Consider the following 15681-nt stretch of genomic DNA (forward strand, 5'->3'; position numbering starts at 1 on the left):
TGTATCTGGAATTTCAGTTTTTCCGCTGAGAGATGGTAACATCCTCACGGCTCCTCCATTACTTTGGCTCAGCCAAGCCGACCGACCTTTCAGGGATTGTCGCCTCTGACACCATGTTTCTGGGGGCCAGTTTCTACACCACCAGCCTCAGGTTTATAGAGATAGAAATGCTAGAAGAATACTCAGAAAACGGAGGAGGAAGCCGGGGCGGTGGTGGCGCACGCCTTTAGTCCCAGCACTCAGGAGGCAGAGGCAGGCGGATCTCTGTGAGTTCAAGGCCAGCCTGGTCTACAGAGCGAGTTCCAGGAAAGGCTCCAAAGCTACACAGAGAAACCCTGTCTCGAAAAACAAAAACAAAAACAAAAAAAAAAAAAAAGGAGGAGGAACTGAGTGTGGAATGGTATCAGGCATACCTGGATCTGGGGCCTCACAGCGATGATGAAAGTCTCCAAGCTTACGGGTCTTTGCAGACCAGCACACTCTCAACCTTGGAGGGAAAAACGTGCCTGAGCAAGGTTCCCATCCATCTGGTTTGGTGATGCCTGACCTCGAGGCCGTTATGGTGAGCTACACCTAGAAAACTGGCATGGTCCAGGGGTGGGATTCCCTATCTGATCTTATGGCCTGTTTGATAGGGATGACCTCTCAGGAGGAGATCAGAGTGCTGGAACCAAAGTGGATAAAAGGCCAAGAGGGCAGGGCTCTGGAGCCCAGGCTGCAGTGACTCCTCTCCTCAGGCCACACCATGAGCAGCAGGAGCAGGATGTGAGCCCAGCTCTCTCAGACTGCAGCTTTGGGCTCATCCCATATGTTCAAGGAGTACCAGTTCAGTCGTGCCACTGTGGGAGAGGGAGGTGACAGGCACTATCTGATCGTAGAGCCTTTCCCAGTGAGCTAGGAAAGTGACCTGAGCCTGGAGCGAACCATTGCTGGCCAAGTGGAAGAATAAAGCCCCAGAAGTGGGGAGGACCATATCTTTTTTTTTTTTTTTTTTTGGTTTTTCGAGACAGGGTTTCTCTGTGTAGCTTTGCGCCTTTCCTGGAACTCGCTTTGGAGACCAGGCTGGCCTCGAACTCACAGAGATCCGCCTGCCTCTGCCTCCCAAGTGCTGGGATTAAAGGCGTGTGCCGCCGCCACCCTGCTGAGGACCCTATCTTAACTCAGTGGGTGAGTATAGGAGAGATGAGACGTATGAGTTGGGGGCCAGGGGTCCCCCTGAGAGGGCATTGGGAGCTGAGAGCTGGCAGAGAGGCTCAGGTATCTTGGTTGGTGTCCTAGAGTTTTGGCCCTGGGTTGTACCACCATAAAGTGTCCCATAGCCTGTTCCGTCTTCAAAGCTCAGGGTCCTAGACCTCTGTGGGCCCAGGGTCACAAGCTGCCCTCTTTTCTGTGGGTCTTAGCCCTGAGGTTTTGACCAGTGCCAAGATGCTTTAAGGCCTGTTCTCAACATCTTGGGCCTGCAGTAGTTTGGCACCAGAAGGCCACCGTCATTTAGCTCAGAGGGCCGTAGTGTTGCAGACAGCTTCCTTCTCCTCCTGCCTGCCCCTTCCATTTCTCTGGTACATTCATTGTGCTGATGACACAGAGACTCCTGTGTCTACAGACGTACACCTTGAGCTTCCTAATTTGGAGTCACTGTGGCTCCATCTGTGATGGAATTGGGGTGGGGGAGGGGTCCTTCAGCACCAGCGCTGCCCTGTGTTTTCAGCCAAGCTGGCTTCATTTCTCCTGTCTAGCCTGGAGCAGACCAGCTTGTGGGCTCTGAAGGAACGTGACCTTTGTTCACATCCAGTTAACTCGGAGGGAGGGAGGAGGAAAATGAACTATCTCTGATGGCCCTGGTGCCAGAGCCCTTTACCCGCGCCGGGTTTTAGGTGTGGCCATGGTGGTTTCTATTTGCTTTCTGCCAGTACAATCCTAGAATATTCTGGTCTCACCAAGGACTTCTTTACGGCTTATTAAGCTTTTTAAAAATAAAAGCACCCGCCGCTCCCGGGCCAGGATATAGTAGCATATCTGGTTTTTTGTTTTGCTGTATTTTGCCCTGGTATGGCAGGAATTAGGTGTTGGCTTTGGCTTCTGTCCCAAGGTGTAGGCTGTCTGGCTTGTGGGGAAGGGATGTACCCCGTGTGCTGCAGCCTGGGCCCCGGGCTGTAGGCCCCAGAGTGAGAGTCTGGCTTCCAGCTAGAGAGGAGGCATCTCGGGAGAAGGTTCGGTGTGTTCGCTCTCGGTTCAACCAAGCATGCACCAAACGCCCCCTGGGCTGACAGAACACAGACAGGGTAAAGGTGCCATCTTCTACTGTCTGTGGCCGTTAAGGCAAGATAGCCCCCACAGAAGGGAGGCCAGGGGCTGGGGAGGCAGAAGGGAGGTGGTTTTCCTGCATTGCATCCTGGCAGCCCCCACAGAAGCCACCTAAGGGAGGAGAGGTGTGCTTTGGCTCCTGGCGTGAGAGGGCGCAGCCTGTCACGGTAGGGATAGTATGGTGGAGCAGCCTGGTTCACGGCAGCAGGGCTTGCTTGCTCACACTGTAGCTGGACTAAAATTGGGGCTAGGCTAGAATCCTGAAGGCCCAGCCCTAGTGGTCTGTGTCTGGCAGCTAGACCCCCTTTTGTAAAGGTTCCACAACCTCCGGATGGCACCAACAGCTGTAGCTAAAAGTTTCCTCCGGTCCCGCCCAGCCCCACGGACCCCACAGCCACTTATAAAATAATCGCTCAGAAGCTTATATTAATTAAAACCGCTCAGCCATTAGCTCAGGCCTACCACTGACCAGCTCTTACACTTAAACTCAGCCCATTTCTGTTAATCTATATGTTGCCACATGTTCCGTGGCTTTACCTGTGTGTCATTACATGCTGCTCCTTGGGCAGCTCACTGACATCTCTCCCTGCCTTCTTCCTGTCTTTCTCTTTGAATTTCCCGCCTGCCTCTAAGCTGCCTTGCCATAGGCCAAAACTTTCTTTATCAACCAATCAGAGCAACAAATATTCACAGCATACAGAAAGACATTCCCTCATCAACCAGCTATTGAAAGTATTCAAACACATGAACCCATGGGGGGGACATTTCACATCCGATCCATAGCCCCTTTCCTCTGTTACGGAAGCCTTCCCTTGGAAGTAGTTAGGGGTGTGGGTGTAGATAGAGTTTAGGGAGTGCATTTGAGAAGTCAACATGCATCCTTGGACCTACCCTACCAGCAGGGTACACAGCTGTAATTCAGCCATCAGGCGCTCAAGTGATAGGTGAGAGAAGAGCCGGGGATTTGGAGAGCCTTGGTGGATGCCAAGGACAAGCCTGAGAGTCTGAATGTTAAAGCCAGAGGGCCGACATCTGGTCTCATTTCTAGTACTTGTACCCAAGGGGTGTTGGAATGAATCTGTTCTCCCTGAGTTAGGTCTTTCACCTGTGGGCCTGGAGAAAAGTGTGCTTACTAGGAGGATATTGTGAGCATCATAGCACAGCCCTTTATGATATTTCATTTGTTTACTTCACATGGCTTCCCTGTGAGCCAGGCTTTGTTGGTAATCCCATTTTCTTTGTTTGTTTGTTTGGATAAACTAGGATTCCGGTCTCTGTAAACATTTTGAGATATATCCTTCCAGTCTCTTTTCCTTACAGATTTATATGGACAAGTCCATAAGCTATGCATTGACATCTACTGTTAAGAGTTAAGGTTGCAAGGTACAGTGGTGTTTGCCTGCAATCCCAGCTGCCGGAGAGGCTACGGCAGGAGATTTGCAAATTTGGGCAACCCTGTCTGAAAATTATTTTTAAAATATTTTGTGAGAGGCTGGAGAGATGGCTCAGTGGTTGAGAGCACTTGCTGCTCCTGTGGAGAACCTTGAGTCTGTTCCAAGTACTCACATGGTGGCTCACGACCACCCGTAACTCCAGTGCCAGGGGACCTGATGGCCTCTTCTAGTGTCCACAGGCACCAGGCATGCACCTACTCTGTGCAGGCAAAGCATTCATATACAAAAAAATAAAAAGAAATAAATCCTTTAAAGAATGATGTTAAAGCTGGGAAGGCAGCTCTGTTGGTAGACTGCTTCCCTAGTGTATACAAAGGTTCGGGTTTGTTCCCCAGAGTGTGTTTCTTGTAAGGCAAGCTAGTGTTCAATTCCCCTTCCTAAACGGAGTTGAATCACATGCAGTTTCTTGTCCTATGAGCAACAGTTCTACTTTATTGGTCTTAAGCATGTTGAAAGTTATCTTACAAGGGCTGGAGGAAGATGGCTTAGTGGTTAAGAGCATTGACTGCTCTTCCAGAGGACCCAGGTTCAATTCCCAGCACCCACATGGTGGTTCTCAACTCCAGTCCCAGGGGATTCAATACCCTCTTCTGGTGTCCCTGGATACCAGGCACACACATGGTATACAGACATACATGCTGGCAAAATGCCCATACACATAAAATACAAATAAATATTTTAAAAAAAAAAAAAGAAAGGAAGAATCCTACAGAACTCAATATCCTCACTGAACATATCTGCTTGACTTCTTTTATTTCTTTTAAATATTTTTCATATAAAATTTCATATTTGTGAGCTCCTATAGAACCACATAAGTCTAGGCATGGTGGCACATGCTGTAGTCCCACACTTGCAAGATGGAGCCAGGAGGACCAGAAGTTTATGGTCACCCCTGAGGCTAGCCTGGGCTACCTGAGACCAAAAGACAATATAAAAATTATGTTAAAACATAAGCGCGCACACACACACACACACACACACACACACACACACACACACACACACACGGTAGTTTATATATTCAGTGGCTGAGTCATGCTTAGTTCATTCCCCAGTATCAGAGATACATAGGTTCATATATATCATAAAAATTCCAAGAGCTGAGCATGGTGTGCACGCTTGTAATGTGGCATTTGGGTTTTAGAGGCAAGAGGATCAGGGGCTTAAGGCCATCCTCAGCTGCATAGCAAGATCAAGTTTGGGGTACCGAGGCCCTGTCTCAAACAAACAATGAAAACACGAAGCATGCGAAAGAAGCATGCCTTTTCTCATTGGTCACACAGTGCTGTGCAATCAGTCTCCAGACCTCTTTTTCTTGTAAAACTGAAACTCTGTGTTCGTTAAACAATACTTCCTCTTTTCTCTCCTACCCCCAGTGACCATCCTTTACTTTTTTATTCTATGAATTTGAATTCACTTAGTTATAATCGCATAGTATTTATCTTGTTTGTTTCTCTCTGTGTAGCTGGAACTCACTCTTGTAGCCCAGGCTGGCCTCAAACTCCCAAGTGCTGGGATTAAAGGTGTGCACCACCACCGCCTGGAAGTTGCCCACTTTTGGATGTGATGTGATCTGTGACAACCATTGACCACCTGACCTTTAAGTTAAAGAAGAAATAGGGTTCCTTTTCTTCTGTCCCACCACTCAGGGTGCCCATGCTTGGTAAACCCAAGATTAAACATCTTCTGTACATGCTGTGGGTGCTCTTCCGCTGGCAGAGTGGGTGAATGGAAAGGGAGTCTCTTAGCAAAGGAGGCCTCCTTTGCTCTGCACTTCTGTATCCAGGGCTTCAAGGATCCCAGGGCGGGCCTTGTTGGAAGGCCTGCTGCAGGGATGTGATGAATCATCTCAGACTGAAGGAGCTACGACCAGCCTGGTGCTAAGACCAGGCTGGACCTGAAAAATAGAGAGCTCCCGAGTTCCTTTCCAAGGGGCCTTTCCCTTGGCTTGATGTTGTTAGCACAGAAAGTCCCCAGTGGGCACAGGAAGCAGTGCCAGGGAGCTGTTGGCTTCCTGCCCAGACCACAGGGTTGGTCCACAACCACCAGGAACCTTTGAGGTGGGCTCCAGAGCTGCGTGTCTCCACTGGGACCTGGTGCTGTGCTACCCTTGGCCACTTGTGCAGAAGGACTCACCAGGAGGAGAGGAGATCTCGCAGGGCTGGGGTAGGTTTCCAAACACTGTGGGCAGGAAATTGGCCTCCTTAGCGGTTAGATCCAAGGATTTCTGGCTCTGGGAACTTTATTGGTCTTAAGCATGTTGAAAGTTATCTTACAGGGGCTGGAGGAAGATGGCTTAGTGGTTAAGAGCACTGACTGCTCTTCCAGAGGACCCAGGTTCAATTCCCAGCAGCCACATGGTGGTTTTCAGCCATCTGGAACTCCAGTCCCAGGGGATTCAACACCCTCTTCTGGTGTCCCTGGATACCAGGCACACACATGGTATACAGACATACATGCTGGCAAAATGCCCATACACATAAAATACAAATAAATTTTTTAAAAAAAAGAAAGGAAGTATCCTACAGAACTCAGTATCCTCACTGAACATATCTGCTCGACTTCTTTTATTTCTTTTAAATATTTTTCATGTAAAATTTCATATTTGTGAGCTCATATAGATCGAAGTGTATAATTTGATGATTTGCACTATTGTGAATACCTACATAGCCAACACCCTAGAAATAGAACATCCCCTCCACCCTAGAAGGTTTCCTAGCACCCCCTCCCAGCTGACCCGCACCACTATCCCCCAGGTGACCACTAATATAGTGAATGCCGTATAAGTGAAATCATATCATATGCACTTTTTGATGGCTTGCTTCATTTGACTATTATAATTTATAAGAAACTAATCTGTGTATGTATGTGTCTGTTCATGAGTGTCTATGTTTGTATGCATGTGTATTTCATGGCTGCGCGTACGTGTTCTGTAGATGCAGGTGCATGCCAGAGGACAGTCTTTTTTTTTTTTTTTTCGAGACAGGGTTTCTCTGTGTAGCTTTGTGCCTTTTCTGGATCTCACTCTATAGACCAGGCTGGCCTGGAACTCACAAAGATCCACCTGGCTCTGCCTCCTAAGTGCTGGGATTAAAGGCGTGCACCACAACCGCCCGGCCAGAGGACAGTCTTAAGTCTTATTTCTTAGAGGCCCGTTTACCTTTCTCTGAGACAGGACAGCCTCAGGGATCTGTCACAGTTTGGTAGGGAGTTCTTCAAGATGTGTTTTTTAGATGGAGGGTGGAGCCAATCCCTGCTGGGCACTACACTCGCCTGCCTGCCTTTGCTCATCTGGGTTAGCTCATTTCCGGGGACTTTCTAAACAGCAGGCTTCGAGCTGTCACTGGGCTGGAAAGATCCATCAGAAATAGCGTGGTGACAAGCCAGGGTAAAGGGATATGAACAGGAGATGGATACTAAGGCTGGATGGAGAGCGGCGGCGGAGCTCCTGCCTGGAGTGTGCCCGTCTGGGTTCCAAGCCCTGAGCCACCCAAATGAAATCAAAAAACACCAAGTGGGAAATGCAGTTAACATTCGCTGCTGAGTCAGAGGGAGGGAAAATAAACACCCCGGAGAGGGGATGAGTTACTTTCCTCCCGGCTGAGACATGAGACAGATCCTTGAAGAGAGAGGGTATTAGTTACTTTCCTCCTGGCTGAGACAGATCCTTGACCAAAGCACCCCAGGGAAGGAAGAGTTTATTCCAGCTTCAGGTTTGAGTAGAAATTCGTGATGGCAAGGGCAGGCAGGCTTTGTTGGTCACGTGATACCCCAGTCTGTTCTGTAACACCAGCCCACAGAATGGTCCTGCCAACATTTGGGGTGGGTCTCCCTACCTCAATTTACCCAGTCCAGAAAATCCTTTTGACAGACATGCTCAGAGGCATGGATAGTATCATCAACTTGTCCATCAATACTAAACATCACAGAGGGTCTCACGGAGGAGGTAGTTTTGCTTTGAGCTTACTAGAAACAGTGGGCTTAGAATTCTTGGAGAGGCATGGTGGCAGCTTTGCTTGGAAGCAGGGTGGGGGTGGGAGGTGCGGAGGATGGGGGAGGATGCGATGGGGACAGATGTAGCACAGGGGGGAAGGTGGAGGCCCACACCAGTGTCTCAATTCACCTTTGGAAGAACCAGACCATGGCAGACTTGAGCCAGCAGCCTGACTGAGAAGCGTGCGGAAGGGAGTCCACTGTAGCTCATCTCTGGGCAGCCCAGGACTGCTGCCTTGGAGCAGATCCACTCTGTGTCTCTCGGAGTTGGCCGTGTCCTGTCCCCTGGTGTTAGTGTTCTGGGCTGGTCCTCTTCAGCAACTTTGTGCTTGTCCCACATTCTTGCAGGATGACAAGCAGCACACCTCGGGAGGGAGGTCTGGGCCAGCTCTGGAAGAGGTCATGGAGCCTGCCTCCTGCCTCTTTCGGTTCCTCCTCCCTGGCCCTGCAGAGTGGAGAGCTTTCTGCTGCTCTCCACAGTGAGTCACTTGGCAGACGCCACGTTGACACTCAGTGACCTGGGTAACTCTGTGTTGAGCAATGGCCTTCATATTCTGTGCCTACCTTGCCCTAGGCTGAGGCTCCTGGCCTTTGGACGTGGTCACACCCCAGCCTGGCAAGAGAGCAAGGTCACTGAATCTGTATGTGTTGATACTGGAGCCAAGAAAAACAATGCCAAGTCCTTTCCATGTATTTGCAGAGCACTTTGTACTCTGTCGGCCATGATTGGGCTTCTTTTTCCACCCAGACAGCCTGTGCTTGTCTGGTACCTACTGTGTGCCAGGTGGGGGACAGTGAACCCCATTAAGCTGGTGCTAGAGGGGCTGGAGAGATGGCTCAGAGGTTAAGAGCACTGGCTGCTCTTCCAGAGGACCCAGGTTCAATTCCCAGCACCCACATGGCAGCTCACAACAGTCTGTAACTCTAGTTCCAGGGGATCTGACACGTTCACACCAATGCACATAAAATAAATTTATTTATTTTTAAAGATTTATTATTATGTATACAGTATTCTGCCTGCATGTGTCCCTGCAGGCCAGAAGAGGGCACCAGATCTCATTACAAATGGTTGTGAGCCACCATGTGGTTGCTAGGAATTGAACTCAGGGCCTCTGGAAGAGCAGTCAGTGCTCTTAACTACTGAGCCATCTCTCCAGCCCAATAAATTAAATTTAAATAAATTATTTTTTTAAAAGCTGGTACTAGAAAGAGCCTACCAATCTATTTTGGAGAGCAATGAAAAATGAGTTAAGTGAGACCTGAGAAGTATAAGCCAGGACCGAGAGGAGAGAATAGTTGGTTTGTCTGGAAGAACCTCAGAGAGGAGGTGGCATTCAGTAGATCAGAAGGTGATCAGTAACTCCGTGGACTTGGTGAGGCGGTGAAATCCAGGCGGGGAGAACCACACGGGCAAGCCAGGATGGCATCCCCGGCAGGTGGGAGCAGGCAGTTGAGATGGGTGAAGCAGGTGGGGTAAGAAGACTCAGAAAGATGATCAGGATAGATCGTGGTGGGCCTGGGGTGAAGCAACCCTAGTTTAGACCTTCTCTGTAGCAGGAAGCACCCCTGGGGACTTTGGGAAGGTCCCTTTGGAAACAGTGTGCAGTTCTGGTTAGAGCGAAGCGAGACCTCAGGTAGAGCAGGCTGCTGAGGCCGCCCACTGGAGAGATGCAGCCTGGAGAAGGGGCAGGAGGACCAGCTGGTTGAGGCTTAGAGGACTGTGTTCTTTTTTTCTTTTCTTTTTTCTTTATTTTATTTTATTTTATTTTACAATACCATTCAGTTCTACACATCAGCCACGGGTTCCCCTATTCTCCCCCCTCCCACCCCCTCCCCTTACCCCCAGCCTACCCCCCATTCCCACCTCCTCCAGGACAAGTCCTCCCCCGAGGACTGCGATCAACCTGGTAGACTCAGTCCAGGCAGGTCCAGTCCCTTCCTCCCAGACTGAGCCAAGTGTCCCTGCATAAGCCCCAGGTTTCAAACAGCCAACTCATGCAATGAGCACAGGACTTGGTCCCACTGCCTAGTTGCCTCCCAAACTGATCAAGCCAATCAACTGTCTCACCTATTCAGAGGGCCTGATCCAGCTGGGGGCCCCTCAGCCTTTGGTTCATAGTTCATGTGTTTCCATTCGTTTGGCTATTTTTTTCAATAATTGAGTAAAACCTAAATTTATTATAAGCCACAGTTGTCCTAGGGACCTCCATGCTATATATATATAGCCTCCATGGTTCTATGGGTTGTGGTCTGATTGTTCTTTATTTTATATCTAGAATCCACTTATGAATGAGTACATACCATGACTGTCTTTCTGGGTTTGGGTTACCTCACTCATGATGATTTTTTTCTAGTTTCATCCATTTGCCTGCAAATTTCATGCTTTCATTGTTTTTCTCTGCTGAGTAGTACTCCATTGTGTATATGTACCACATTTTTTTCATCCATTCTTCCATTGACGGGCATCTAGGTTGTTTCCAGGTTCTGGATATTACAAATAGTGCTGTTATGAACATAGCTGAGCATGTATCTTTATGGTATGAATCAGCATTTCTTGGGTATATGCCCAAGAGTGGGATGGCTGGGTCTTGAGGTAGTTTGATTCCTAATTTTCTGAGAAACCGCCATACTGATTTCCACAGTGGTTGTACAAGTTTACATTCCCACCAACAGTGGAGGAGTGTTCCCTTTGCTCCACATCCTCTCCAACATTGACTGTCATTGGTGTTTTTGATCGTAGCCATTCTGACAGGTGTAAGGTGGTATCTGAGTCGTTTTGATTTGCATTTCTCTGATGATTAAGGATGTTGAGCATTTCTTTAAATGTCTTTCAGCCATTTGTGATTGTTTTGTGAATTCTCTATTTAGTTCTTTAGCCCATTTTTTAATTGGACTGTTCAGTATTTTGATGTCTAGTTTCTTGAGTTCTTTATATACTGTGGAGATCAATCCTCTTTCAGATGTGGGGTTAGTGAAGATCTTTTCCCATTCTGCAGGGCTGTCTTTTTGTCTTATTGACTGTGTCTTTTGCCCTGCAAAAGCTTCTCAGTTTTGAGAGGTCCCATTTATTAATTGTTGTGCTCAGGGCCTGTGCTGTTGGTGTTTTATTTAGGAAATGGTCTCCGGTGCCAATGCGTTCAAGAGTGCTTCCTACTTTCTTTTCTGTTAAGTTTAGTGTAACTGGATTTATGTTCAGGTCTTTGATCCACTTAGACTTGAGTTTTGTGCATGGTGACAGATATGGATCTATTTGTAATCTTTTACATATTGAGATCCAGTTATGCCAGCACCATTTGTTGAAGATACTTTCTTTTTTGACTGTGTTCTTAACCCTTTCTGTGAATAAATTATCAGTGTCTGTCACACACAAGGCAATGTGAGGTGCAAAGGTGGGGGACACAGTGGTTCTGCCTATGGGGAAACCCTAGTCCCAAGGGGCAACGTTCTCTAGTCAGGTCTCTGTTAGCTGCAAGCCACAGAAATAGTTCAATAAACTGACTGACAAAGCAAAGTAAGAAGGAAAAAGAATGTAAGTGGGTGGGTAGGTGGATGTTGGCTCCGACGTGGACATTTCTAGGAGGTGGAGCTGAGATGGTAGCGTCCTGGCAGTCCAACACTGTATTTTGGAATCTGCACTTTTCCTATCATTATTCTTTTTTTTTTTTTTTTTTTTTTTTTTTTTTTTTTTTTTTTTTGGTTTTTCGAGACAGGGTTTCTCTGCGTAGCTTTGCGCCTTTCCTGGAGCTCACTTGGTAGCCCAGGCTGGCCTCGAACTCACAGAGATCCGCCTGGCTCTGCCTCCCGAGTGCTGGGATTAAAGGCGTGCGCCACCACCGCCCGGCTTCCTATCATTATTCTATGTGGACTTTCTCTCTCCCCAAACCCCAATATGTTTAATAATACTTTTCCTCCTTTGTCTTTTGCAGATTGGTTTAGTAACTTTTGTCTGGCCCTTGGAGCTATATGCTTATTAATTGAAGGACATTTTTAGCTGCGGTAAAGAGAATGACATGGCATAAAATTAATCATTTTAATGTATGCATTTGAATAGTGTCATTTAAATTTACTCTGTGTGGATATTATTTTGTTTGTTTGGTCTGTTTTTGTTTTGTTTTGTTTTGTTTTTTTGTTTTTGTTTTCTTGATATGAGGTCCTAGTAAGTTGTCTCAGGTAGCCGTCAAACTCATGATCCCCCTGTCTCAGCCTCCCAAGTGCTAACATCATAAGCATGTGTCACCAAGTCTGGCTAGATATTAAAAGTTTTTTTTATAGATTAATTTTTTTTATGATTTTATGTGTATGGATGTTTGCCTGCATGTATGTCTGTGTACTATGTGCATGCCTGGTGCCCACTGAGGTAAGAAGAGGGCATTGGCTCCCCTGGGACTGGAGTTACAGAAGCTTGTGAGATGCCATACAGGTGCTGGGAATCGAACCTCGGGCTTTTGGAAGAGCAGCAAATGCTCTTAACTGCCGAGCCAACTCTCCAGCCCTGGAACACTTTTTAAGGCAGATTTTCTCTAGCATTTCCAGGTGAGCCTCTGGCACCAGCTTAACAATGCCGGTGAAATGAGTAGCACTCATGAGACCATTTCTGTTGGCCCGTATTGGGCCATGATGCTACCCTTAGCTTGTCACCATGCTGAGACAATGGCCGTGGTCAGAGGAAAAGCCGGATGCTGCTGCCGAAAGACAAGGCCAGAGCAGCAGGTGTCCACTGCAAGCAGATAGCTGGTCACACAGATAACTCCCCGGAGGTGAACGGTCGGCTCCTGGGGCTGACCTTGTTTGTATTGCAGGGCTGGGCAGGGCTGGCACAGTGGACCCCGCCATGTGGGGCCCCGGTGCCTTCTCTGGGCTGTTGCTTGCTCCCTCCCGGCTGCTGCTAACACCACTGTTGCTTCAGCTTCTCCCCTCCCCTCCGTGGACCTCAGTCTCCCACTGCTGCTCCATACCATGCATCCCCTCAGATGCGCCTACCCTGTGCCCCTGGGAAGGGCCTGGAGTACGGGGCCCAAGCAGGGCAGGTCTGAGGCTCTCTGTTTCTCCCTGCAGGCCTCTCCCTGGAACGTCTGCCCAACTCCATCGCCTCCCACATCCGCCTGACTGAGCGGGAGGAGGAAGTGGTCGCCTGTTTTGAGAGGGCCTCCTGGGTGGCTCAGGTCTTCCTGCAGGAGCTGGAGAAGGTGAGCTGGGGATGGGGTACTGTGCAAATAGCTGCTCCCTCTTGAGCACAAACCTCCTTGGTCCTCCTGGATGTTAGAAGAAGGCGCCTCCTCTCCAGACTCTCTCCTTTGGTTGGAGAACCCATTACGGTACAGCGGTTCTGTTAGGAACTCTACCACAGGAGGAGACCTTTAATAAATAAGTGGGTCCGTGTCACACTCAAGGGAGCAGGAACCCCAGGGTGAGCTGAAGGTGCAGGGTCAGATGTGACAACGCCTGTTTGTATCTATTCACTTGATCACCCCCGACAACAGCCCTGGGTCAAAGGTGTCACGCCTCTGCGGCCCTGTAGTAAATGAAGTTTAGTGAGATCAAACCACTGGTCTCCTGGACATAACACAGGATCAGGCTGATTTTTCCATCCTTCATCCTTCCCTGCTTTCCGGCACCTCGGGAGAGCTCTGCTGAGCTTCCAGGGAAGAGGGGCTGTGGTCCCCATTCTCCAAGCCTTTCAGAGGTGGACAGAGGCAGCCAGCAGGATTTGAACAAGTTCCCAGGGCCACAGCCCACCCTCCCGGGGCGGGCCTGTCTTAACGGTACACAGGGCATCAACCCCCAGTGTGCCTCTCGGAGGAGCTCAGCTCCTCCCCGCAAGGAGGACCTATTGTTACGTCATGCAGTGCTCTGAGGGGTTTATATACATTCTGTCACTTAACCCTCTCCATGGGGGGGATGAAACAGGTGCTGCTACGATGCCCACTTTACAGATAAAGAGGGTCAAAATTAGAGAGACGTTATACAGCCTCCCGAGTTCGTGCAGCCAATGAGTAGTGTTGGCAGGAACGCCAGGGCATAATCTCTAACACCTGTGTACGTCTCTGTGGCGCACAAGTAGAAATTATGCTTTGTAGATATTTAGTCGAGGCGAGATGGAAGGTTCTATTTTGCTTGTTTATTTTTTTTGGTTTTGGTTTGGTTCCCCTCACCCCTTTGAGACAGGGTTTCTCTGTGCAGCCCTGGCTGTCCTGGAACTCACTCTGTAGACCAGGCTGGCCTCGAACTCACAGAGATCCACCTGCCTGTGCCTCCCTAGTGCTGGGATTAAAGGCGGGCCCCACCACTGTCTGGCAGGTGGAAGGTTCTTTAGCAGAGTGAGTTAGAATTAGTTTGCAAAGGAAGGGGTAAATGGGAGCTGAGAGCCATAATAGTCCAGACATCCTTTGCTGTGTAAATCGGCTGCCACCTGTTCTCATCATGGGTCCTTCCACCTTGGGCCATCAAGTCATTAATCAAGGGATTTTTTTTTAACCTCGTTGCTTTTGACTTTTGGGTCTGGAATCTTCTTTGCTATGAGGGCCACCCTAATATTATATGATGTTAGCAGCTCACACCTCGAAGTGCAGCATCCAGATGTTCTCTGAGGGCCAAATCGCCCCGGCCCTGGAGCCTCTGGCTTGATTGGCTATCAAGAAAAGAGGAGGAGATTACAATCAGCACCCATTTTCTGACAGAGGCTGCTTAGAGATTTGGTTGAGTTGACTCTCCCCAAGGTCCTTCGGGTCATTGGTGGACAGTTATGTCAGGAGCTCTTTACATTTCTCCTTTTCATAGAAGTCTGCTCCGAGCCACGTGCTTTTCAGATGTAATCTTTTACACCTGATGTCCTGTCCGGCCGCCTCTGAACTCTTAGATGACCACTGTACCTTTACTCTTCCTCCTCAGACCTCAAACAACAGCACATCGAGGCACCTAAAAGGCAGTCCCTCAGTTGACTATGAGCTCACTTATTTCTTGGAAGCCGCCCTCCAGAGTGCATATGTGAAGAACCTGAAGAAAGGGTAGGTGGCTGTTGGCCCAGGAAGCCCTGGATGCGCCTCTCTGGGCCTGGGCTTTCCACACCGGCCTCACTCTGTTTTGGCTGGGCCTGTGCGTGCATATGTGTGCGTGCGTGCGTGCGTGCATGCACACTCTTCTAGAGAATTTCATAGAGCTGGCTCGCTTGGGTCGTGCCCATGTCAGATGGAGTGTTCAGAGGACCACGTTGTAGGAGCAATTGAAGCAATAAAGCCTGGGTGCACACAGGAGGAGCCCAGGCAGGCGTGGAGGGAGAGCCAGGAGCGCTTCTCTTCAGAGGGACCAGTGGCAGCCCAAGGCCTCAGAGCTGGTGCTGAAGGGCACGGGGCCCACCAGCCAGCACTGGCCTGGCGGTGCTCACTGGGAAGTTATAGGCAAAGCCATTTCCTTTTCCTTCGCCTGGTTCTTGCCCGCTTCAGTTTTCAGTGGTCCATGAGGCAGGAAAGATGGTGAAAGTAAAACCTCTCATCCTTTTGGGGAGCCATCGTCAGAGGGAGCAGGAAGCTTGCGTTCCTGTGCATTACCTTGGGGCCCCAGAATGTCAGTCTTCGTCATCTGTTTCTATGATCAGTGAGGTGGTGGCGGCGTTCTATGCCAAGCCGGGGAGTGGTGGCTTCTGGTGTGCGGTGGGTGATCCTTGTAAGGGAGGGAGCGATGGCATCGGAGGGTGCCCTGCAAGCAGGCATGTCTCAGAGGTGGCCCTGCAGGCTGCCATCCAGGCGGAGCTGGGGGTTCCTGGCTGCCTCCACAGCAGAGGTTTGGGGCTCCCTCGGCTCCTTCCTTTGCCCCATCACAGTCCCCTCTGGACACTGTGGATTGGGGCTGGAGGATGTCACTGGGAGCAGCCTGTCCCCATGGAAGAGGGGCATGTCGTGTGTCTCCCCTCCCCTCACTCATCCTCACAGCCAGC

General features: G+C 49.3%; 1 protein-coding gene across 3 annotated transcripts in view; it reads left to right on the forward strand.

Moving 5' to 3' along the window:
* Window positions 1-15681, forward strand: part of Ttc7a (tetratricopeptide repeat domain 7A) — a 113974-nt gene that overhangs the window by 17104 nt on the left and 81189 nt on the right. For all 3 annotated transcript variants that reach the window (XM_076559192.1, XM_006986488.4, XM_076559193.1), the window contains 2 exons: window positions 12807-12937; window positions 14640-14755. In XM_076559192.1, coding sequence (XP_076415307.1) covers window positions 12807-12937; window positions 14640-14755 — 247 coding nt within the window. The remainder of the gene's footprint in view (window positions 1-12806; window positions 12938-14639; window positions 14756-15681) is intronic.

Source organism: Peromyscus maniculatus, chromosome 22 (genome assembly GCF_049852395.1).
Source record: "Peromyscus maniculatus bairdii isolate BWxNUB_F1_BW_parent chromosome 22, HU_Pman_BW_mat_3.1, whole genome shotgun sequence".
Classification (NCBI taxonomy): Eukaryota; Metazoa; Chordata; class Mammalia; order Rodentia; family Cricetidae; genus Peromyscus; species Peromyscus maniculatus.